Source organism: Garra rufa, chromosome 10, assembly GCF_049309525.1.
Source record: "Garra rufa chromosome 10, GarRuf1.0, whole genome shotgun sequence".
In the NCBI taxonomy this organism is placed as follows: domain Eukaryota; kingdom Metazoa; phylum Chordata; class Actinopteri; order Cypriniformes; family Cyprinidae; genus Garra; species Garra rufa.
The window spans coordinates 18,939,101-18,964,884 of record NC_133370.1 but is presented as its reverse complement, the minus strand read 5'-3'; the positions used below and the strand labels follow the sequence as shown (position 1 = coordinate 18,964,884).

General features: G+C 35.0%; 2 gene segments (V, D, J or C); both read left to right on the top strand.

Moving 5' to 3' along the window:
- Nucleotides 1–4,371: 4,371 nt before the first annotated feature.
- LOC141344509 (T cell receptor alpha variable 18-like) lies at nucleotides 4,372–4,890 on the top strand. The segment is given in 2 exon segments: nucleotides 4,372–4,414; nucleotides 4,580–4,890. Coding segments are annotated over 2 exon segments (354 nt in total).
- Nucleotides 4,891–5,403: 513 nt separating this feature from the next.
- Nucleotides 5,404–5,920, top strand: LOC141344508 (T cell receptor alpha variable 19-like). The segment is given in 2 exon segments: nucleotides 5,404–5,446; nucleotides 5,610–5,920. Coding segments are annotated over 2 exon segments (354 nt in total).
- The last annotated feature ends 19,864 nt before the right edge of the window (nucleotides 5,921–25,784 follow it).

Below are 25,784 nucleotides of genomic sequence, written 5' to 3'. Positions count from 1 at the left end.
ATGGGACAGTTACTAAAGCTGATCCTCCAGTTCCTGGAATCTCAATCTATCACAGAAAAGACAACAGTAGTGTGGATCTGAAGATTTCTTCTGCTGCTGTAACTGACTCTGCACTGTACTACTGTGCTTTGGAGCCCACAGTGAAAGGAAATCCACTGAATGCTGTACAAAAAGCTGTTTAGGTGACAAACAGGGCTGAGGTTTTATGCACAGTGAAAAATCACACAGATACTTCAGATAAAAGTTCTTATATTAGTAGATCCTTACAAATCTGTCATACTGTTAAAATATTCTGTGGCCAAAAGTGGAAGACAGATTATCAATTTTATGAGGACATAAAGCATTTATGCATAACGTGTGAGCACAACAATCAATTGATTGTAAATAAAAAAGTCAATAAAAGTAACTCAAACACAATGACCCTTTTAAAGCAGACTGTAAAGCAACTGGACAAAACATGCTGTTCTTAACTCCAACAGAAGAGGGCAACATTATCTCACAAGCTAATGTTTTATTTACAGTAAACAAGCCACCTGACTTCTATAAGAAACACCATTTGAAAGCACAGAACATGTTTCATATTTCACTAACCCACACCCACATTATTCATACACAACTGAACTTCACTCAGTCTCAGTGCTTTCATTCACCCATTAGCTACTGTCTTATTTTTATTCATTTATAAAGTCAAGCATAATTTGGCACTAATAAATCAGTAAATAAACATAATAATCTAATAAATAAATTTTTGTACAAGTACTAAATCTGATCTTTAAAGTGGACTTCAGTTAAGATGGAGGAGAGGCAGATTATACTCATGATGATCATCACAGTTTCAGGTAAATATACTTTTAATCACAATCAATTATATTTTATAAATCCAAGATTTAATCAAATGTAATGTTCATTTTTATTAAACAAAAAAATAAATAAAAAATAAATGGTATTTTAAATATGATTTACATTTCAGGTGGATTTGCTGATAAAATTGGACCAAGAGAAGAAGACACTAATATAATCAGAGAAGAAGGAGAGTCTGTGACACTGAGCTGCACATTTGAAACAAACAGCAATAATATTTATCTTTACTGGTATAGACAATATCCAAACAGAGAACCAGAATATATACTGTTTAAAGGCGCTCGATCATACAGCAGGGAGGATATACCAGATGGGTTTCAATCAACTACATCCCACTCATCCACTGAACTTACGATTAACAGTGTAACTCTGTCAGATTCAGCTCTCTATTACTGTGCACTTGAAGTAGCCCAGTGATACAAATTGCCTGAGACGCTTTACAAAAACTCACAAGAAATTAATGCTTTGAAGATTCTTTAATTAATCAGTATCAAAACACATCATGTTTTTATAAACCACAAACAGTAAATGTGGTAACAGCTGTGAATTTAAGGTTGTGAAGAAGGTTGCATAAGGGCATGTGAATATAAATTTGCATGCAGTCGTGGTTCTCATTTTATTACTTTTATGTAATCTCTTTTCTCATCTTATGTTGTATATATTACTATGGATGTCATTATAATGACCTATAATCAATTAAAGTCTCATGAAAACAACAACAACAACAATAATACAACACAAAAAATATATTTTACATCCATGAATTGTAATCATAATCCATGCATATGAAACAAGAAAAACATTACCTAAAAACATTTGCTAAAATATAATGAAATATATAAATTAGATCAGAATGAATTAGAATCATCATGAACACATTCAGGATCAGAGATCACAGATTTTGACTTGAAGGGGAGGTGCTAGAGACAACCTCTGCTAGATGATTAACAAAAGTTACTTCTGTAACAGTCTGTGATGCAGATGAACAGAAACATCCTGAAAGATGCTTTGTTTTTTGCTTTTGCTCTGTTCTCTTGTGTGTAAGTATTTCATTTTAACTCAATTACGAATTTTTCGTAATCTAGTCATTTGTAAGGATTTCCTTCATGAGATTAAAAAATGTGGGTAATTTCATCTGCAGGTGTCAGTTTTGGGAATGTCATCACACCAGTTGAAACTCATATGTCTAGGACAGAAGGAGATATTATAAGTCTCTCCTGCAGCTACTCCTCAGCAAACAGTCTGCTTTGGTATCGTCAATATCCCGGATCGGCTCCTGAATTTCTTTATGTTATTCTTTATGCCACTGGGGCAATTTTGCAAAAATCTAACATTGTGGATCAAGACCCTCGATTCTCTGCAAACCTGACTGAAAAGAAAACCCATGTGAACTTGGAGATCTCCTCTGTCAAAGTGACAGACTCTGCGATGTACTACTGTGCCATGGAGCCCACAGTGACAGGAAAACAAATTACACTGTACAAAAACCTGACTTACTGTACTGTGGGAAAGTCTTCAAGCATTTAGCATATAGACATTTTCATGCGCCATTTAGAGGATTTATCATTCAATATGAAAAATATCCAGCAAACCAAAAAACTAATATAAATATAAATATCATTTATATTATTAAACTCTTCTTTACAAACTTATATTATAGGTAAAAATGCTTCATTTAATTTCTGTCCTCGAAGCAAAATGTACATCATGTTTGCATTTTAATGTTTTAAAAAAAAGCTGATTTATTTAATTAAAATAAAATATACACATATATTTAATTAACATATGTGACCCAGGGCCACAAAACCAGTCATAAGGGTAAATTTTTTGACATTGAGATTTACACATCATCTGAATAAATAAGCTTTCTATTGATGTATGGTTTGTTATGATATGACAATATTTGGCCGAGATACAACAGCTGAAAATCTGGAATCTGAGGGTGCAAAAAAAACAAAAAAAACGAAATATCAAGAAAATCGCCTTTAAAGATGTCCAAATGAAGTTTTATAGCAATGCATATTACTAATCAAATAATATAATATATTTCAGGAAGAAAAATATCTTCATGGAACATGATCCCTAATTAATATCCTAATGATTTTACATATAAAAGAAAAATTGATAATTGTGACCCATACAATGTATTTTTGGCCTTTGCTACAAATATACCTTAACTTAACTTAACTTATTTTAACTTAACTTAACCTACTTCACCTAACTTAACTTAAGACTGAATTTGTGGTCCAGTGGCCAATATTTTAATGCATGGGAATCTGTTTTAAGAAAACATGCTGTTCTGAGTTTTAGCATAAGGGGGCAGTGTAATATCACAAATAAAGATTCTTCCTTTCTTATTTAATAATTTCCCTTACACTATGCTTGCACTTAGACTCACAAGTACTCGTTTGTACTATTTGTCCCCCTGTCCTCTCTTTTAAAAGGTTTAGAGTTTAACCAAAGCAACTAGAAGTGCAAGCCTGCAACTTTTAGCCAAAAAAGCATAACGGCTAATGCTAACACTGTGAAGCAGGGAAGGAGACCAGAGGCCGTTTTTTAAAATGGATGTCGAAGGAAGAGAGGCTTCACTACACTGACTAAACAGGTTTTTAGAGGAAGCATCTTATCATTTAATGAATCGAAAGCCTATATCGGATAATCTTCAACATGTTTTACAATACTAAACAATACTTTTGGAATAAACTAGAGTTACACTGAGAAAGTGCAATTTTATAAGAGAAAGTCACTCACTTTTTTGCAACAATAATTTGACCTAATTTTTGACTTTTCAACAAGAAGGGAGACAGAAAGAGTGTTTGAGTTTGTGTAGCATTTTGAATGAAATTATGCTATATTACATTGTGGATTTTCAAGGTAAATAAAATGTTTAAGATCTATGTACCTGCCCCCTTAAGCCTTGTCTGAAATAATTTTCCGTTTTTGGAGATATTTGGTTCTTCAAGCAATGCCATAGAAGAACTATTTTTGGTTCCACAAAGAACCATTCAGTCAAATGTTCTTTAGAGAGCTTTTTATAACCTGAATAACCTTATTTGGCACAAAGAACCTTTGTGAAATAGAAAGGTTCCTCAGGTGTTAAAGGTTCTTTATGGAAACATTTAGACAAAAAGGATCGTCTATTGCATCGTGAAGCACCTTTATTGTCAAGACAGAGTGTAGCCTACTTAATTAGTTCTCCAGCACACATATTTTACATTCAGTCTTTTCACCAACATAGATGTTACCATCCCTGTATGACCATGTCCTTCTAAGGGGGAGGTAACACTAGAATGTTCTTTTATGAATTACAGAAGTTGTGCAGCTTTTAAATTGTGTGTTGCACATTTCACTAACCACACCCACAATATTAGTTCACAATATAGTGAATATAACTTTGCATTCATTTCATGTACTGGATACTACTGATTCATTCACACTATAAAGCAATATTCAGGTATAGTTTTCTAATAGAATAGAAATAGAAATACAAAATACATCTGGACTACCAACATGGAGATGCAGATGCTACTCATGATTCTCATTGTAGTTACAGGTAAATATACTAAATCACTAAACACAGTAGTGGTCTGAACAACCACTATCCCATTGTAATGCACATATATATTAATTATTGAAAGGACACATTTGTAATGTTTTATTGAAATCATCCTGATCAGAGACTCCAGATTATGATGTATAAAAATGCATTTCATTTCAGGTGGATTAGCAGACAAAATTGGACCAAGAGAAGCAGATACTAATATAATCAAGGAAGAAGGAGAATTTGTGACACTGAGCTGCACATATGAAACAAACAGCAATGATGTTTTTCTTTACTGGTTCAGACAGTATCCAAATGGAGAACCTCAATATTTACTGCTCAGAGGTGCTCGATCACAGAGCTATGAGAATATAGCAGACCGTCGGTTTCGGTCGACTACATCCCAGTCATCCACTGAACTCTTTATTGACAAAGCAGCTCTGTCAGATTCAGCTCTCTATTACTGTGCTCTTCGAGTAGCCCAGTGATACAAAATGCCTGAGGCGCTTTACAAAAACTCAAATACACAATGTGCTTTGAACAGTCTTTAATCAAATAGCATTAAACCACAACATTTTTTGGAGGGGAAACCACAGCTCTAGAAATTTGAGTGTGGCAACACCTGTGAATTGGGAGATTTTTGATACTCAATTAGTCATTCCGCACACATATTCTACTCTTTATTAGACTCCACCTACATTCAGTCTTTTTTTATATCTCACAAACATAGATGTTACCATCCCTGTATGACAATTTCCTTTTAAGGGGGAAGTAACACTAGAATGTTCTTTTATGAATTACAGAGGTTGTGCAGCTTTTAAACTGTGTGTTGCACATTTCTTTAACCACACCCACAATATTAGAACACAATAGAACCTCTCTACTTGGTACTACAGATTCATTCACATTATAAAGAAATATTTAAGTATGGTTTTCTAACAGAATAGAAAAAGAAATAATAGAAAAGTAATAGAAACAAAAAATACATCTGGACTGCCAGCATGGAGATGCAGATGCTACTCATGATTCTCATTGTAGTTACAGGTAAATATACTAAATCACTAAACACAGTAGTGGGCTGTACAAACACTATCCCATTTTAATGCAAATATTAACTGCTAAAAGGACACATTTGTAACATGTTTTATTGAAATAATCCTGATCAGAGATTCCAGATCATGATGTATTAAAATGTATTTAATTTCAGGTGGATTTGCAGACAAAATTGAACCAAGAGAAGGAAATACTCATATAATTAAGGAAGAAGGAGATTCTGTGACACTGAGCTGCACATATGAAACAAACAGCAATAATGTGTATCTTTTCTGGTACAAACAGCACCCTAACAATGAACCACAGTATTTACTGCAGAAAGGTGCTCGATCACGGAGTTATGAAAATATAGCAGACCATCGGTTTCGGTCGACTACATCCCAGTCATCCACTGAACTCATTATTGACAAAGCAGCTCTGTCAGATTCAGCTCTCTATTACTGTGCTCTTCGTGTAGCCCAGTGATACAAAATACCTGAGACGCTTTACAAAAACTCAAATACAAAAGTGCTTTGAACAGTCTTTAATCAAATAGCATCAAACCACAATTTATTATTTTTTGTGAACCACAGCTCTGGAAATAAGAGTGTGGCAACACCTGTGAACTGGGAGATTATGAAAGGTTATACAGGGGGCATGTCAAACTATCTCTTAACATGTGTTTTTCTAAGTATGTTATTTAAAATTACGCTATATTCAGAAATTCATTAAGTAAACAAAATGATTTAATGTTTTTTACTCAAACAAATGAACAAAAACAAACAAGAAAACAATACGTATATTTTAAAAAAATAGATATATTTATTCTATAATAGTTCTTTGTCCATTAGTCCCTATAGATTAAGTGAACCTGCATTGATGTCATGTATGTAATGGCAAGAGGAGGAGTTTAACACAGACACTACTGCACAGATAAGTAATCAAACTTTGTGGGAAACAAGTGCTCTTTGTTAAGCTTGTTTCTGGCAGAAGTGAACGTGCTCATCTATATTATCATACTGATTTCATCAACACAAGGTATAATATTGCAACATTTTAGACAAATATTGAAACATATTAAGAAAATACACTATATATATCAATGTTATGTCTTTATAAGATGCGAGAAGTGTTCATCAGACTTTCATCCACAGGTTCCAGAGCCTCAGAAGTCATCACTCCAAAAAGTGACAGAGAATTTGCTCTTGAGGGTGACAATGTGACACTCTCCTATAACTACAGCGGTTCTGCTCGTGGTGTTCATTGGTATTGCCAATATGCAAGTTCATCACTACAGTTCCTCATATTGCAATATTCAGGGACAACTACTCAAGCTAATCCACCCATTCCAGGAATAAACATCCATCACAAAAAAGAGCAAGTGGATCTGATCATCTTCTCTGCTAAAGTGTCAGACTATACTCTGTACTACTGTGCTTTGAGGCCCACAGTCACAGGAAACACTGTAACATACAATAGAAAAGCATGTATAGCCTGGAAATGAAAACTCTATTAAGGTTAGTCAGGAATGTAGGAGGACTGCCCCCTTAAGCCTTGTCTGAAATAATTTTCCAATTTTGAGATATATTTGATACTCAATAAGTCCTTCTGCACATATATTCTACTCTTTATTAGATTCCATCACTACATTCAGTCTTTTTTAATATCCCACCAACATAGATGTTACCATCCCTGTATGACCATTTCCTTTTAAGGGGGAAGTAAGACTAGAATGTTCTTATATGAATTACAGAGGTTGTGCAGCTTTTAAACTGTGTGTTGCACATTTCACTAACCACACCCACAATATTAGAACACAATAGAACCTCACTCGGTGCATTCATTTCATGTACTAGATACTACAGATTCTTTTTTTCCTATAAAGAAATGTTTAGGTATGGTTTTCTAACAGAATAGAAATAGAAATAATAGAAAAGTAACAGAAACAAAAAATAAATCTGGACTGCCAACATGGAGATGCAGATGCTACTCATGATTCTAATTTTAGTTACAGGTAAATATACTAAATCACTAAACACAGTTGTAGGCTCAGCAACAAACATTATTCTATTATTGAAAGGACATCTTTTATTGAAATCATTCTGATCAGAGATTACAAGTTTATGATGTATAAAAATGCATTTCATTTCAGATGGATTTGCAGACAAAATTGGACCAAGAGATGGAGATACTAATATAATCAAGGAAGAAGGAGAATTTGTGAGTCTAAGCTGCACATATGAAACAAACAGCAATGATGTTTTTCTTTACTGGTACAGACAGTATCCAAATGGAGAACCTCAGTATTTACTGTTCAAAGGTGCACGATCACAGACTGGTGCTGAGGATAAATCAGACCATCGGTTTTGGTCGACTACATCCCAGTCATCCACTGAACTCATTACTGAAAAAGCAGCTCTGTCAGATTCAGCTCTCTATTACTGTGCTCTTCGAGTAGCCCAGTGATACAAAATGCCTGAGACGCTTTACAAAAACTCAAATACACAAAGTGCTTTAAACAGTCTTTAATCAAATAGCATTAAACCACAAAAACATTTTTTTTTGCAAACCACAGCTCTAGAAATTTGAGTGTGGCAACACCTGTGAATTGGGAGATTATGGAAGGTTATGCAGGGGGCATTTAAACTATCTCTTAACATTTGCTTTTCTAAGTATGTTAAAATCACTCTAGATTCAGAAATAATTCAGTTACTAAAACAAATTAACAAAAACAAACAAGAAAACAATACATATATTTAAAAAAATAGATACATTATTCCCTATAGATTAAGTGAACCTGCCTTGCTGCCATGTATGTAATGGCAAGAGGAGGAGTTTAACACAGACACTACTGCACAGATAAGTAGCAAACAAACTTTGTGAGAAACAGCTGCTCTTTGTCAAGCTTATTTCTGGCAGAAGTGAACATGCTCTATATTATTATCATACTGATGTCATTATCAAAAGGTATGAAACGGAACATTTTTAGACATACATTTAGTATATAACATACTACTATTTTAATATACTATATAAAAAGCATTATGTCAATGTTATGTTTTTACAAGATGTGAGAATGTTTGTGTGTTACACTTAATTCTACTTTCATCTGCAGGTTCCAGAGCCTCAGAAGTCATCACTCCAAAAAGTGACAGAGAATATGCTCATGAGGGTGACAATGTGACACTCTCTTGTAACTACAGCGGTTCTGCTCGTGGTGTTCATTGGTATCGCCAATATGCAAGTTCATCACTACAGTTCCTCATATTGGAAGATTCAGGGACAACTACTCAAGCTAATCCACCTGTTCCAGGAATAAACATCCATCACAAAAAAGAGCAAGTGGATCTGATCATCTTCTCTGCTAAAGTGTCAGACTATACTCTGTACTACTGTGCTCTGTACTACTAGCTGCATTTAGCCTGGAAACAATAACACCATTAAGGTTAGTTAGGAATGTAGGAGGACTGTTTTTAAGATAGTTTACTCTTAGTCACTAACCACACCCACTTTTACAAATACACATTAGAATGTCTACATTCATTCAAACTGCAGTGTCAGTGAAAACAACTCTTTTTATTCTTTCACATTGAAAAAGGATTCCCTAATGTCTGTCATCTCCTGTCCCTGCAAATATGATTTGGCTTGAAACAAAATAAATTACTTGGAATACTAACATGGACAGATGTCGACTGCTGATTCTCATGACAGGTAGTTTTTCCCATTCAAAAGTTTGAAAAATACATTTTGAATAAAATAATAATACTTTTAACTTCTCTGTTTGAAATAAGATTTGTTTGCTTACCCCACTGGCAGATTTTTAGCCAAGGAAGAAGGCTAAAGGCTTTTTATTTGTCTTGATTTTAGAATTTTTAGATATTTTGGCTGAAAACAAGACAAAACATCTAAGTAAGAAAGTGTAGAAGTGTATATAAACGATTTAAACTGTATTTTTTAGTAATTAAGCACTAGATTTTTACATTAAAAGCAACTTTTATTTTTGTAGGTGTATTTGCTGACAGCATTGCGCCGAAAGAAGAGGGTACAAATAAAACCAGGAGAGAAGGAGAGTCTGTCACACTGAGCTGTACATATAAAAGCAAAAATAATGTTTTGCTTTACTGGTACAGACAGTATCCTAATAGAGAACCTGAGTATTTGTCATTTAAAAGTTCTCGCTCGTCTGGTAAAGTTAATGTATCAGATGAGCGTTATAAGTCAACTACATCTCCGACATCCACTTCACTCACCATTAACAATGTAAATCTATCAGATTCAGCTCTCTATTACTGTGCTCTCAAAGTAGGACCCCAGTGATACAAAGTCCACAAGCGCTTTACAAAAACACACACATAATTAGTGCAGCAGTGATCCACCACCACTATGTGTTTTAAACCACAAGACAATAGGATGCGGTCACACCTGCTAAAGAAAAAAAAAAAAAAAAGTCAAATGCACCCCCTTTTGTTGAATAGGTCCACCTCTTTAAGTTTCCTCAACCTTGTTTTTGTGAACTTAGAATAATTGTATGAACATATAATAAAATTGTATTGTATTTAAACTCCTGATTGTCATAACAGGTACTTTTTAAAGTGTAGTTATACATAAGCGTTTAAAAGTTTGGGTTCAGTAAGATTTTTATTTTTGAAGAAGAAATTAATAGTTATTCAATAAAGACACTTTAAATTAATCAGAAGTGACAGTAATTACATTTATAATGTATCAAAAGTTTTCTATTTTAAAAACCGGAAATGGGTTTTCATATGAATTACAGCGTTAAGACTTTAAGAGGCGGGGCTACTGAGATATTCTGACTTGAGGGTGAAAAAACTGAAATGCACACTTCAGTAACAATAACAGGTGTTGCAGATTAACTTGTATATCATCCTGAAGAATGACACTCTTTGTTTTTATTTTCCTCTTTACTCTTGCAGGTTGGTATTCTGTTGCGGACTGGTAGGACTTTTGTTTATTGCTTGCTTATCTGTTTTTTCACGATAATCTTTAACAAGCTAAAATTCTAAATGTCTTTCTGCAGGCGATGTTTTTGGGAATGTCATCACACCGGTCTACAAAGAAGTATACACAACAGAAAATAACATTATATCCCTGTCCTGCAACTACTCCTCAGCAGCGAGTCTATATTGGTATCGGCAATATTCTGGATCGACTCCTGAATTTCTTTTAGTTATTCTACATGCTACTGGAAAAGTTTTACAGAAGTCTAAAGCTGTGGAACTAGATCCTAGATTCTCGGGAAAACTGAATAAAGAGAAAACCCACATGTATCTGGAGCTCTCCCCTGCTAAAGTGACAGACTCTGCAACGTACTACTGTGCCCTGGAGCCCACAGTGACAGGAAAACAAACAACACTGTACGAAAAGCCTCCCTACAGGGTATCACATACTTTAGAAAGCCTGCATCGAAGTCAATATGATAGAAATATGGCTGGTAAAAAAATAAATGAAATGCAAACCAGTGTTTCTGATGTGAAGTCCTAGTTTGGTTTGGTTGCTTACATTTTGTATTTGCAGAGTTGAGGCTGCTTGTGTTTAAAAGTAACCATTCCACAAGACTACTAGTAACACATACTGGGGTTAGGTGATATTTGTAAACAAGTTTAAAACGTTCCACATTTTAAAAGCTGTATATGCCTTACCTAACACCAAAATCCTAAATTAAAATAGAAAACAAACTAAAAAAAAAAGATTTTTAACTCAAACCGTTACAGTCTGTTAGTGATTTAACGGCAGTGGATGGGCACCAAACCTTTTAAAGTAAAAAAAAAAAAACCATACACAGACAAATCCAAATTACACCCGTGGTGATACATAATGTCCTAAGACACGAAACGATCGGTTTTTACGAGAAACGGAACAGTATTTAATTTTTTCCCTTTGATACACAGCGATGTCCATCTGTCTTGAGTACAAGCTCAGCATCCAGCTCGTTACATGTGTACGCGGACTACGCGCTCTGGCGTAGTATACGCAAACGCCGTAAGGGGAAATCTGTGAACAGTCAACAGTCCTGGATGAGTTTGCGCAAGCAAAGTAATCTTTTAGTTTTAAATCGGTTTGAACAATTAGGATAAGCGCAAGTAATTACCATTTTGAATAGCTGCTATACCCACAAGCTCTGTGCAGTGTGTACAATGAGTGTCGTACACGCGTGTATACTACGCCAGTGCGCGTAGCACAGATGGACATTGCTGTGTATTAGAGGTAAATAATAATATAAATACAGTTCAGTTTCTCACAAAAACTGATCGTTTCGTGTCTTAGGACATCAATGTATCGTCACGATCCGCAGGGTGTAATTTGGATTTGTCTGTGCATGTTTTTTTTACTTTCAAAGGTTTGGTGAATTTTACTTTTTCAAAAGAATAAATGTTTTTCTAACTAATAGGCTAAGCAGTGTACCTTATGTTTGTTTTTGTTTTTTTTAGCTTGAGATATAGAATATTCATCAAACAATAACCTTTGGCCATCTAACTAAACCAAATATGGCAATTTCTGTTGTTTAGGTATTGAAGAGTTGGGGCAACTACAAGGTACATATTGAACACATTGATTCACATTCAGATTTTGGTGATTTCTCCATTACACAAATGTTTCTGGTTGGAAGTAATCCTTTAGGGAAATAATGAGAAGAATAACAACAGTAAATGGTAAAACACACTACAAACCAGTGTGTTCATGTTTAAGATAATACATTAAAATAATATGGCAAGACAACAATTTGCAATACTGTATCAAGCAGCAAAACAAGCTGTTTTGTACAGCTAAAAATAGCTGGACACAGATGAGACCGGAAGCCACCCTGTTGAAAACAAAACTGCATATGCTGGTTAGGGATGTTTTGAAGCAAAGTAAGGTGGATAAAAGAATCATGTTAAGAGGGGGAGCTTAACAGGTCTGTAAAACAGAGTAGTTTAGTGATCATCAGCATAACAGATGACTGAGGTGAGAAGAAGCATCCTGTTCAACATGTTTACTTGTGTACTTATACTGCTCACTTTAACTCAAGGTAAAATCTTGCATGTACTCATTACATTACAATATTCTCATTTTAAATATGCTCAACAATGCTGAGATATCCACACAATTTTGTATGTAGGTAATAGAGCTAAAGATGTCATCACCCCATACAGTGATGCAGTATTTGCCGCTGAGACTGAGAGTGTCAAACTCTCTTGTAACTACTCTGGTTCTGCTGATAGTCTTCACTGGTATCGACAATATGCAGGTTCACCACCACAGTTCCTCATCATGGACTACTATGGAACAATTACTCAAGCTAATCCTCCAGTGTCTGGAATAACCATCAGTCACAGAAAAGACAATAACAGTGTGGATCTGATCATCTCCTCTGCTGCAGTATCAGACTCTGCTCTGTACTACTGTGCTCTGCAGCCCACAGTCACAGGAAACACTCAACACACCATACAAAAACCTAAAACACTATTAAATTGAAAATTTGCTGTGATGTCTATCCATCAAACATGTGAAGGCAAACTATTGTGGATTCCATTCAGAGTCTTCTTAAAATTTATGTGATGTACAATTTTGCACATTTTAGTCTGCATTTTGAATGCATCAATTCTGTGACACATGAAAAAGTTTGTCATCTGCCGCTAGGGGGTGAAGTTACAACAAAAACAATACATAATTTACATTCACAATTCTAAATGGCATTTTTTTTAAACACAGAGTACAGAGGGCAGAATAGCCAAAGATATAAAACACAAAGAGACATTAGCTTTAAAAAGATACAATAGTACAATAGAGCAAAAGAAAACCCTATTTTTACAGTCATCTCAGTTTATAGTGTAGAGAGACAGAAGGTGGTCTAGATATCAGAAACCACACCCACATTTATAGACATATTAGCTGCACAAATGACTCCATTAAATTCATGCAGTTGCTTTCAACTTAAAGTCATTACGCATATATTGATAGACCTAGTTTATAATTAAATTTCTTACCATGGAGAGATGTGTTCTACTGATTCTTGTAACAGTACAAGGTAAAGTGCATTTCACTAAACTAGAATAGACTAAGGATCCAAAGCGTTGGTAAATTATGTGCATATTTAATTAATTGATATTATTAACTGAATTAGGTGGCTGACATTATATATTTCATAGCATAATACATTCTATATTCTACATTTATAGCACTGTTACAGGAACAACAGACAGAGCAAGGGGTTAATTCAACTTTTATGAAATTTAATTCATTATCTTGCAGGTGTGTTTGCTGACAGCATTGAACCAAAAGACAAGGACAATATAATCAGTAAAGAAGGAGAGTCTGTGACAATGAGTTGCTCATATGATACAAGCAGCAATAATATTCTTCTTTACTGGTACAGACAGTATACTAACAGAGAACCTCAGTATTTACTGTGGAAAGGTGCTCGGTCAGAGAGCAGTTATCAAAATATACCAGACGGTCGGTTTCGGTCAACTACATCCCAATCATCCACTGAAATTACTATTGACAGTGTAACTCTGTCAGATTCAGCTCTTTATTACTGTGCTCTAAGAGTAGTAGCCCAGTGATACAAAATGCCTGAGAGGCTTTACAAAAACTCATATACAAAATAATTGCTTTGAACCGTATTTGATCAACTAAAAATCAAACCACAGCTGTACTTAATGAGCCACGAAAACCCCTGTGAATAACAGGATACCGTAACACCTGCTAAAACATAACTGAGATAAATGAATTTGACAATAAAAGTTTAATTTGAAAATTATTACTATGACTGTGACTTTTATTCAGTGTCCATGCTGCAGATTTATATATTATTAACCGCTCATTCATCTGACTGACTTTGATGTTTTTAGTAAAACTTTTGTAAAAGTCACTTCAGTGGTCAAAACTAAGTTGTTGTTTGAAGAAGGAGATAAATTAAACTTATACATTTAACAAACAAACAAACAAACAAGCAAAAAAAGTATGTATCTTTAAGGGGAGGAGCTGGAAACATCCTCTGCTACAGTAGACAGTGAATGCATGTTCATTCAGTAACACTCTGTTCTGCAGATGAACTAAAACAACACCCTGAAAATGATTCTTTTTGTTTTACTTTTTTCTCTACCATGTAAGTATATTCTATTCCAAAGTGTCAGGTTTCTAGCATTTTTTGTTTGCTATTCTGTTATGGCATATTAACATTTAAATGTTGGTTTAAAACTGAATAATCCTATCTGCAGGTGTCAGTTTTGGGAATTTCATCGCACCAGTCCGACCTGAGGTGTCTGGGACTGAGGGGCACAATATAACTCTGTCCTGTAACTACTCCTCAGCTATTAGTCTGCAGTGGTATCGCCAATATCCCGGTTCAGCTCCTGAATACCTTTTTATCATATTCCATGCTACAGGCAAAGTTTCACAAAAGTCTGAAATTGTAGAACAAGATCCTCGATTCTCTGGAAAACTGAATGAAAAGAAAACCAGTGTGATTCTGGAGATCTCCTCTGCTAAAGTGACAGACTCTGCGATGTACTACTGTGCTTTGGTGCCCACAGTGACAGGAAACTTAATGATACAGTGCAAAAACACATAATGTCCCTGCTAAGTATGTTTGTCATCTGCCAGTAGGGGGTGAAGTTATACACACAGTAGTTCAGTTACACAAAATACAGAAGGAAGAATATACAAAGATATCTTTGATCATCTTTGACACAAAAAAAAGACAATAACTCTGAGCTATATATATAATACATCAAGCATTTTCAAGAGAAAATCCTATTAACTGACACTTGTCTCAGTTTTAACATGGAAAGACAGAAGGTGGTCCAAATATCAGAAACCACACCCACATTTACAGACATTATAGCTGCATAAATCACTCCATTACATTCATACATTTACCTTTCAACTTAAAATCATTAGGCATATATTTATTGGTTTATTTTATTAGCAAATTTCTCATCATGGAAAGATGTATTCTACTTCTTATTTTTTTGACAATTCCAGGTAAAATGCATTTCAAATATCAGCACTAAACTAAAACATATTGTGGATTCAACGTATTAATTACGTGCATATTTAATTAATATATGTTCAATTAGACAGCATATATTGTTATTTTTTTTTTATGTTGTTCATTCAGTGCACTGTAAATATGTAACAACAGAAAGGGCTGGGGTTTAATTCAGCTTTTATTAAACATTCTCTTGCAGGTGTATTTGCTGTCACCATTGAACCAAAAGACAAAGATAATATAATCATGAAAGAAGGAGAGTCTGTGACACTGAGCTGCACATATGATACAAGCAGCACTTATTCTATGCTTTTCTGGTACAGACAGTTTTCTAACAGAGAACCTCAGTATTTACTGCGGAAAGGTGCTCGATCATGGAGCAACAGTGAGGATATACCAGACAGTCACTTTCAGTCGACTACATCAGATACATCCACTGAACTCACTATTACGAGTGTAACAGTGTCAGATTCAGCTCTCTATTACTGTGCTATAAGAACCCAGTGATACAAAGTGCCTGAGAGGCTTTACAAAAACTCACACACAAAATAATTGCTTTGAACCATGTTTAATCAATTAAAAATCAAACCACAGTTCTTTATGTGAGCCACAATGTCTATGTGAATAACAGGATATGGTAACACCTGCTAAAACTTATCTGAAATGAATAAAATAAAGTATAACGGTTTATTGGGAAATTACTGCAATGAAAAAGTGACTGCTGGTGAGTCATAAATGATAAATTGCCCATTCATTAGAGTTTTCCACATTTAGCACTTTTGCAAACATCACCTCAATAGTCCAAACTAAGGTGTTGCTTGAAGATGGAGAAAAATTAAACTTTTTATAAAAATACATATCACTCCTTTACGGCATGTTCTTTTAACTATAAAGACTATAGCTTTAAGGGGAGGGGCTAGCTAGAAACATCCTCTGCTAGTCAATGAATGAATGTTTAGTTCAGTAACACTCTGTCTTGCAGATTAACCAAAACTTCATCCTGAATATTATGTGCTTTATAAGAGAGTTGGGTCAAAAGGTGGAGCTTAGCACAGGCCTGTAAACAGATTAGTTCAGTGATAATCAGCATCACAGATCACTGAGGCGAGCAGCAACTACCATCATGTTTACTTGTGTACTTATACTGCTGACTTTAACTCAAGGTAAATTCTTACATGTATTATTACTCCTCCATTTCTCATTATAAACATGCTTAAAAAAGCTTTTCTTGTAGGTAACAGAGCTAAAGATGCCATCACCCCATACAGTGATGCAGCATTTGCCGCTGAGACTGAGAGTGTGAAACTGTCTTGTAACTACACTGGTTCTGTTGATAGTCTTCACTGGTATCGACAATATGCAGGTTCACCACCACAGTTCCTCATCCTTGAATACTACGGATCAGTTAGTCATGCCAGTCCTCCAGTTTCTGGAATATCCATCATTCACAGAAAAGAAAATAAGAGTGTGGATCTGATCATCTCCTCTGCTGCTGTATCAGACTCTGCTCTGTACTACTGTGCTCTGAGGCCCACAGTGGCAGGAAACACTCTACACACCGTACAAGAACCTCACTGACTCTGTAGTCTTAAAATCAACGGGAGAATAAATGTTTGCAACGCCGCCACTGGGGGGTGCTGTGTACATTAAAACATTTCAGAGAGGATGCCTAGCTATATCAGAATTTAATTCACATGTGCAACGAACAGAAAACGATCCATTTGCACTCTTCATTTATGTGTAAATGGTGGAACTTGATGTCATGAAAATGAATAATGCCACATTGCTTAAAAATCTTATCATCTCAGCTTTTAATAAGACAAAACAGAAAAGGTGGTCTAAATAAACCACACCCACATTGAAGCTTCATTATGATACATACATACACCATACATTTACGTTTTAACTTTAGTTTACAAAGACAGTAACCCTTCCCAACATGGAGAGATGCTTTCTACTGATTATAATAACAGCAACAGGTATAAAACATTTAATCTGAGCAGACTCATTAAAATGATTTAGCAATGCTCATATATTTTTCATAACTCTATTACAATAATAATAAGATTTGTTTAAGAAACAATGTTTTGTTTTGCAATTAAAGCCAGCTTACCTGTAGTGAAATCTGTCCAATTCGTTCGTAGGTGTATTATCTGACAGCATTCAATCAACGGAAACTAATATTTACAAAAAGAAGAAGAGCGCACAACGCTGAGCTGCTCTTATGAGGCGAGCAGTGATAATGTTGAGCTCTACTGGTACAGAATGTATCTTAAGAGAGAACCAGAATTTTTACTGCGTAAAGGTGCCCGGTCTTGGAGCAGTTTTGGATATATAGCAGACACTCGGTTTCAGTCAACTACATACCAGATTATCACTGTACTCACTATTAAGAGGGTAACCCTGTCAGATTCAGCTCTCTATTACTGTGCTCTAAGAGTAGTAGCCCAGTGATATAAAATGCCTGAAAAGCTTTACAAAAAAACTTTACACATGTAGGTTTTGGCCTAAAAAAAAAAAAAGATACAAATGAAAATGAAACCACAATTAATCTTGTATAAACCACAATGCTCCTTTCACAAACAATACTGTAACACCTGCTGGTAGAAAAAAACTGTGCTTTAAAGGAAACTGTCAAAGATGCTTACAATTTTAAATAATTGTTGTTGCCATGCCATAATAAGCCTCTTAAAATAAAGTTTTCCATGCTAAAATCACTACTTCCCTGAGTGTGAATAAGGTTATTTTACAAATAAACAATGCATTTCATTTTTTAAATTAATACTTTAACCCAAAATTAAAAAATTAAAAATGTACTCACACTAAACATGATGAATCTGGTTCTTCGTTGAAACGGATTTGGAGAAATTTAGCATTGCATCACTTGCTCAATAATGGATCTGCATCTGATAAAAACATCACTGTAGCCTGCAAGACATTCATACACATCAGTTCATAAATTACTGTCATGTGAGGACAAAAGCTGTGCATTTCTAATAGCCAGATTTATCATTATCAAACCATTGCTTTAAAGGGGTCATGGGATGCCCATTTTCCATATGATTTTAGGGTCTTAATGAAAAGACTCTAATATACTTTGGTTGAAAATTCCCAATAGTATTGTAAAAAAAAAAAAAAACTTTTACCTTGTCAAAATCAGCTCTGCAAAATTTCAGCTAATTTTAAGACATGGCCCCTTTAAATGCAAATGAGCTCTGCTCGGCCCGCCCCTCTCTGCTGAGGGATTAGTATCTGTAATGTTTACTTTAGCCGCATTTAGCACGTTTAGCTGCATTTAGACCAAGGGGCAACCTCCCGCTCTCTCTATTGAAACCAACACGGAAGTGTCTTAAAATGCAATTCATCGACTGGCCGCTTGAGGCTGGCTACAAAAGAGAGTCAGTCCCATTGACTCCCCATGTTAAAATGCCCAACTTTACAGCAGAAAAAAGTATGTTTACAGCCTGGTTCAAAAAATGGTTTTGGTCTATATAGCTAGTTTTGCCCTTCATGTCAACTGTGAGGGGGGTGAATTTTTTTATAACTCATCCGTTTAAGTTATATTAAGCCTTAAAGTTCAGCATAATTAAGGGTGTGTCCACTTGAGTGACAGGGGGATTGCCGCTGCTGTCACCACTGTCGCGCTAGGCGGGCGTGGTTTCAGCAACCAGCTCCACCCACGTCCCGCCTTTTTGCCCATTTTTGATTGTCCGGGAGTGACGCGCGGTGACGCGTTTCCAAGATGGCGACGGCCGAATCCCGCCCACAACAGGCTTCAAAATAGCGCTTCAGAATCCTACGGTAAAGTCTAGAAGGGATACAGCTAAGGCTACTGGGCATGCGCACATCAGTCTAACGTTATTTTTGTCACACTGTACAACAATAATACTTTTTTGTATTATAGTAAGGGCTAAGTTTAGGGTTGGGGTAGGTGTAGACGTTAATAAAACACAATCTAATAGGTAGAACAATTCATTTCATTGTTAGTTTCCGGTCTGAGCTGTATACCCTCTAGCCACAACCGAATCCTACGGGTGACGTCACGGATACTACGTCCATATTTTTTACAGTCTATGATTTAGACGCGTTTATCAGCAAAACTTACCAATAAGCACATTATTGAGGAAGGCCATTTGCAAAGATGCATAAAAACCCATATACTCACTTCTGCTGTGGGTGAAGCTGGATCACCAATGATTCACACAAAGATAGATGCATATGTAGATCGCAATTGACCATATGCACGGATTACTTCTTTGTTCAGTCAAGCCAGCTAATTCATTTCTGGTCAACTGTACTCTGCCGTAATATGAGCGTACTTTGTTCGTTTTCTCTACATAATCGATTCACAATCGGTGAAAAGTGTTGTTTGTCTTAGAGGACCAAACGTCCATGTATACGGTTTCAAGAATGACAAATGCCAGTTTAAAAAAAATCGCGAGTAAATCGCGGCTAAATAGAGTCATTGCTATGACCAAACAGCTGACAAACTGATGTCAAAAAAGAGCTTAAATGATTCAGACTTAATTCAGATAACAAAACTACAGCAGTAACAAGTTTGTGTTGGTTAAATATAGGCTATTTGATAGATTTTACAGTTCAAGATAAAACTTAAAAGATGTAGTTATTCAATTTAAGAAAATATTTCAAATTCCTATCGATTCATAATAAGTGCATTTTTTTTTATTATTATAGCCTACCATAAATATTTAATGTATTTGTAGTGAACTATATATTAGTATTTACATAATTCACCCGTATAGGCTGTTTGTGTGTGAGCTTAATGACTTTCTGCACTTGCTATACTATAAAAGTAAAAGGTAAAAGTACTACAATTTATTATACTAGTATTTTATAATAAATCGAAAGCAAGACGTCTTAAAAAATATAGGGAGACAGCTGCATAATAAATAATCCTCTGCTGCCATCTATTGGTTATATGGGGTAATTCCATATTAATTTAGCCAAAAATAGACGTTGTTTTCCGTGAAAAGTCATTTTTTCAGATGCCCTTTTTATGAATGAAAAGTGAGTCCTTGAAATACATTTTATTTCACAGCTGTAGAGTTAGAAAATAATAAAGGCTTTGAAATATTGCAAGATTTTAAAAATGTGTTCATGACTACGAAGGCAAGTTACTGATTATCAAGAATACGATTAAGATGTCCTTGAAGAGAAATATGATAGCTAGCTAACGTTAGCCTAAACACATTATGATAGTGTTTAGCTGTCAGCATTTAAATGTACAACTATGCATATAGGGTAAGTAACGTTATGGGATTGCCAGGCTCCGCATTTAAATTGTTGTTAAATAATATGGAACTGAATGTTCATGCCGCTAACATTGTTTATAATTGCAATTATAATTTTTCTCAGTTTCTGATGAGAACGAGGCACTAGATCAGTCTTAAGAGTGTCCACCTAATATATAGCACATATAAAATGAGCTTCAACGGAAGTTTACGAGCTGGCTTATCTTTATGCGGAAGTTCTAAAGAACGCTCCGTGCATAAGGTCAATTGGTGCTTTCCATTTAAAAACGAAAGTAATGTTAAACCTCTGCATCTTCAGTGGCTCAGATGTCGGTAGTAAATGACTACTGCTTTGTTCATTATTAAATCGAACAAAAGAACACCTCGATCACTCAATTAGAATGTTCCTCTGCACCTGACGGTCTTTATTCGACTGTTTCAGCTCAGTGAGGGCGGGGCTAAGGAAAGACGCTCATGTCAATCAACTGTTTCGTCACAATGACAAGAAGCTGAGAATGACCTGATTTTAAAAAGGGGATATTACTTTTAAAGATTAAAAAAATACCACTGGGCGGATTTTTATCATTGTAGGGTGGTTGTGTACACAATCTACCAACACACATTAATGTGCAAACAACATGTAAAAGTTAGTTTTGCACCCGATGACCCCTTTAATCTAAAATATTATGCATAATATTGCTTTCTTCAGTAAAAAAGCCATCTTGTTTGAATCAGAAGTGAAATATGCACAGATTTTAGCACTGTTTACAAGGGAAAAAAGAAAAAAAGTCCAAAACAGTGAATATTATGTATTATGGACTATTTTGTCCAGAATTTATGGTTTCAAGTTAAAATGCCTTAATGACGGAATTGTTTCTTACAAACACGCAGGCTTTCACTTCACAAGATGTTAATTGATGGACTGGAGTTGTGTGGATTACTTCTGGATCATTGGATCATGTTTTTATCAGCTGTTTGGACACTTATATTTCTACAAATCTCTTCCAAAGAAGAAACTTTGGATGTGGGTGAGTAAATGTTCAGCAAATTTGAATTTTTTGGGTGACTTTAAATCTATCAGAATTCAATTCTATGAATATAACTGAATTTTTGTTGTTAAAAGAACAACTAAAGTTATGTTTCAGTACATTATTACATGGTGTTGCATGAATTTTGACAGTTCTTTTAATCAGCTCTACAACAATTCTGCTGTTTCAATTATAGTCTTAAGGGGAGGGGTCTCCTTGAGACATCTGTTTGACAAGGAAAGAACAGAAAGTTTAGTTGAACAACAGCTTGTGGAGAACTAAAAATTCATCCTGATTATGATCAACATGTTGCTCTGCTTAACTGCTTTGATTTGTTCTTTTATATGTAAGTATTCCATTTATTTATCTTTTCTATTATTCTATCTACACTGTAAAAAGTTTTCACCAGTTTCAACTTAAAAACTTAAGTTTAGCAGCTGCCTTAAAATGTTAAGTTAACTCAAGTTAAAATGACTTGTAGTTTTAAGCTGATTTAACTTTAAAACTTAAGGCAGCTGCTGAACATAGTTTTTTAAATTGAATCTGGTGAAAACGTTTTACAATGTAGTTGAGATTAATAAGTGTGGAGTTTGTGTTCATTTTTACTGACTCTTGACTCTTTGATGCTTGATTTTGAAGGGGGAAGTTTTGCAAATGTCATCTCGCCAGTCCAGACTGAGGTTTATAAGAAAGAAGGAGAAAATGTTAATCTGTCCTGTAGCTACTCCTCAGCATCCACACTGCAGTGGTATCGCCAATATCCTGGATCAGCTCCTGAATTTCTTTTGGTAATACTACATTCTACAGGAAAGGTTTCACAAAAGTCAGCAATTGTGGATCAAGATCCTCGATTCTCTGGGAAGGTGAATAAAGAGAAAACCCGTGTGATTCTGGAGATCTCCTTAGCTAAACTGACAGATGCTGCTCTGTACTACTGTGCCCTGCAGCCCACAGTGACAGGAAACACAACAACACTGTACAAAAACCCTCCCAACAGCGATAGGTGAATGTACCATACACTACATGCCTTCTGAATATATGAAATGTGTATAATATATAATATATGCAATATACTATTTAGCACTGTGTGCTAACACTGGTTAGTTGGAGCATTTTACCAAATTTTGGTCTCTATTATGAATGCATCAGCTTTGTGATATGCTTGTCATCTGCCACTAGGGGGTGAACTTACAACAGAAACAATGTTTTTTTGTTTTTTTTTTGTTTTTTTGTATTTCAGTATATCTGTGTGGAAAACAGAAGGTAGTCTAAATATCAGAAACCACACCCCATTTACAGACATTATAGCTGCATAAATGACTCTCCATTGCATTCATACATTTACCTTTCAACTTAAAATGATCAAGCATATATTGACAGACCTAATTTATATACCTTTCTCACCATGGAGAGATATGTTCTGCTGATTCTTATAACAGTACCAGGTAAACTGCAATTCAAATTTAGATATTTGATTAATTGATATTAAATTAGAAAGATGACAACCTATATTGTTACAAATTAGTATAATTCAGCTTTCATGAAATATAATTCATTCTCTTGCAGGTGTAATTGCTGACAGCATTGAACCAAATGATAAGGATGATATGATCAGGAGAGAAGGAGAGTCTGTAACACTGAGCTGCACATATGATACAACCAACAATAATGTTATGCTTTACTGGTACAGACAGTTTCTAAACAGAGAACCCCAGTTTTTATTGCGTAAAGGTGCTGGAGCATGGAGCCACATTGAGGATATATCAAACCGTCGGTTTGGGGCAACTACATCCCAATCATCCACTGAAATCACTATTGACAGTGTAACTCTGTCAGATTCAGCTCTCTATTATTGTGCTCTAAGCGTTGGAGCCCAGTGATACAAAATTCCTGAGATGCTTTACAAAAACTCACACATAAAATAATTGCTTTGAACCATATTTGATCAACTAAAAATCAAACCACAGCTGTACTTTATGTAAGCCACAAAACCTCTGTGAACAACAGGATACGGTAACACCTGCTAAAACATAACTGAGATAAATCAAATTAGGCATAAAATTTAATTCAGGAATTATTAAGTGACTGATGTGCACATTATAGTGATTCATAACTTATAAACTCTTAATTAATTAGTCCGACTTTGCCTGTCAAATGTATAAGCATTTAGGAGACAGTTTTGCATCCATACTAAAGTGTTGTTTAAAGAATGTAAAACATAAATAGGTAACACTTTACAATAAGGTTCATTAGTTAAACATTAGTTAATGTATTAACTAACATGAACTAACCATGAGCAATACATTAGTTACTGTTTTTACTAATCTTCATTAACGTTAGTTAACGGAAATACAGTTGTTCATTGTTTGTTCATGTTAGTTCACGCTGCATTAACTAATGTTAACAAGATTTTAATAATGTATTAGTAAATGTTGAAATTAACATTAACTAAGATTAATAAATGCTGTTTAAGTGCAGTTCATTATTAGTTCATGTTAACTAATGTGGTTAACTAATGTTAACTAATGAACCTTATTGTAAAGTGTTACCCATAAATATCACTCTTAGAGCATATATAGACTGTATCTTTAAGGGAAGGTGCTAGGAGACAATACTCTGCTACATAAAAACTATGGCGATGGTCCCCCCCTCGCCAAGGGCCCTTGTTACTTTGTTCCACTATTACCACCATGTCCGACGCCCCGATTACATTTTCACTGACAGCCCAAATTCAGTCGTGTTTTAGCCTAGACCCATATTCACTGTCTATTAAATGTATACTTGTAGTCGTTCAGAAGTGGCCTAACTGATGTCTGATCTATTCTTCGGCTATGGTTAGACGTAGTGTTGTCACGATACTGGAATTTCTAACTTCGATACGATACCTTGAAAAATATCGATATTCGATACTATTTTCGATACCACAGAGAAAAAAACTACCGCACTATTAAGGAGGAAAATTTCTTTTTTAATTTAAAAATATAGTCTAGAACATGACGATGAGGTATATGCATGTGTACTGCTACAGCCCTGTTCAGCTTCTTGACTTCATTTGAGTTTGAGCTTCATACTTTATTTGATGTTCAAATAACTGTGTAGGTCGTTAAATGTTTTTGTTTCTTTTTAGACCACACTTTTAAAATTAACTTAACTATCTAACTATTCTTAGAACTTAAGTTAATGGTAAAATATATTTGTTAAAATTAATTTGTTACGTGATCCGAGCCGCCCAAAACATAAGAATTCAAGCTAATAGAGTAATGGCTTGCCCTGTGAGGCGCTTTGAGATCCGTTTGCGTCCTCAGCATGAAAGTTTACGGTCATATCCTTATCTGTAAATGTCACAAATTCACACAAGTATTTCCATTTATGCCTAAAAGTCCATTTTGGCAGTCTGTGTTTCGTTTAAATCTTTACTGAATGAGCATGTCAGACTGGAACACAGAACACAGACCGGGAGACCATTAATACTCAGTCAGCGCAAAGACATTTATGTCAGTCGTTGAATGTTAAATTCAGATTTAAATACAACATGTAGTGCACCCATTTATGAAGGGTAGGAACTGTATGGCAGATTTTTTTGACCACCGCCGGTGGTGCGGTGTTATAGCCTAGCCTATATATAAATAAATGAGGCTCCAACATTATTCACAAACGTGCGTGTATAGAAATTCCGTCGGTGAACAAGCAGCCTACAAAACGCTAAAATAAATCAACGAAATAATACAGTTAAATAAGAAAGTAGCCTAAATAAGAGTTAAATGGGCCTCAACAGCTCATAAGAATTACTGGCCCGAGTTCTTTTTCTCTCCCCTATTGCACAGCTGCTGTCTTTAATAGCAAAGTAATTACATTTATTTTCGTTTCTTTAGTTTATAAAGTTAATTTAGAAACATATTTGGAACATGTTTTATTTGTGAAATTCAGTTTTTGTTTTTTTAAGTAACGACAAAGCGGCCAGCGGAAGAGAGATAAATTTAGCCTTCTCAAGTCATCACGATTTAAATTAAAATCCTTAGAAAAAAAAAGAAGAAAAAAACTGAAAGCATATCAAAATTAGTTTAATCGTTTAA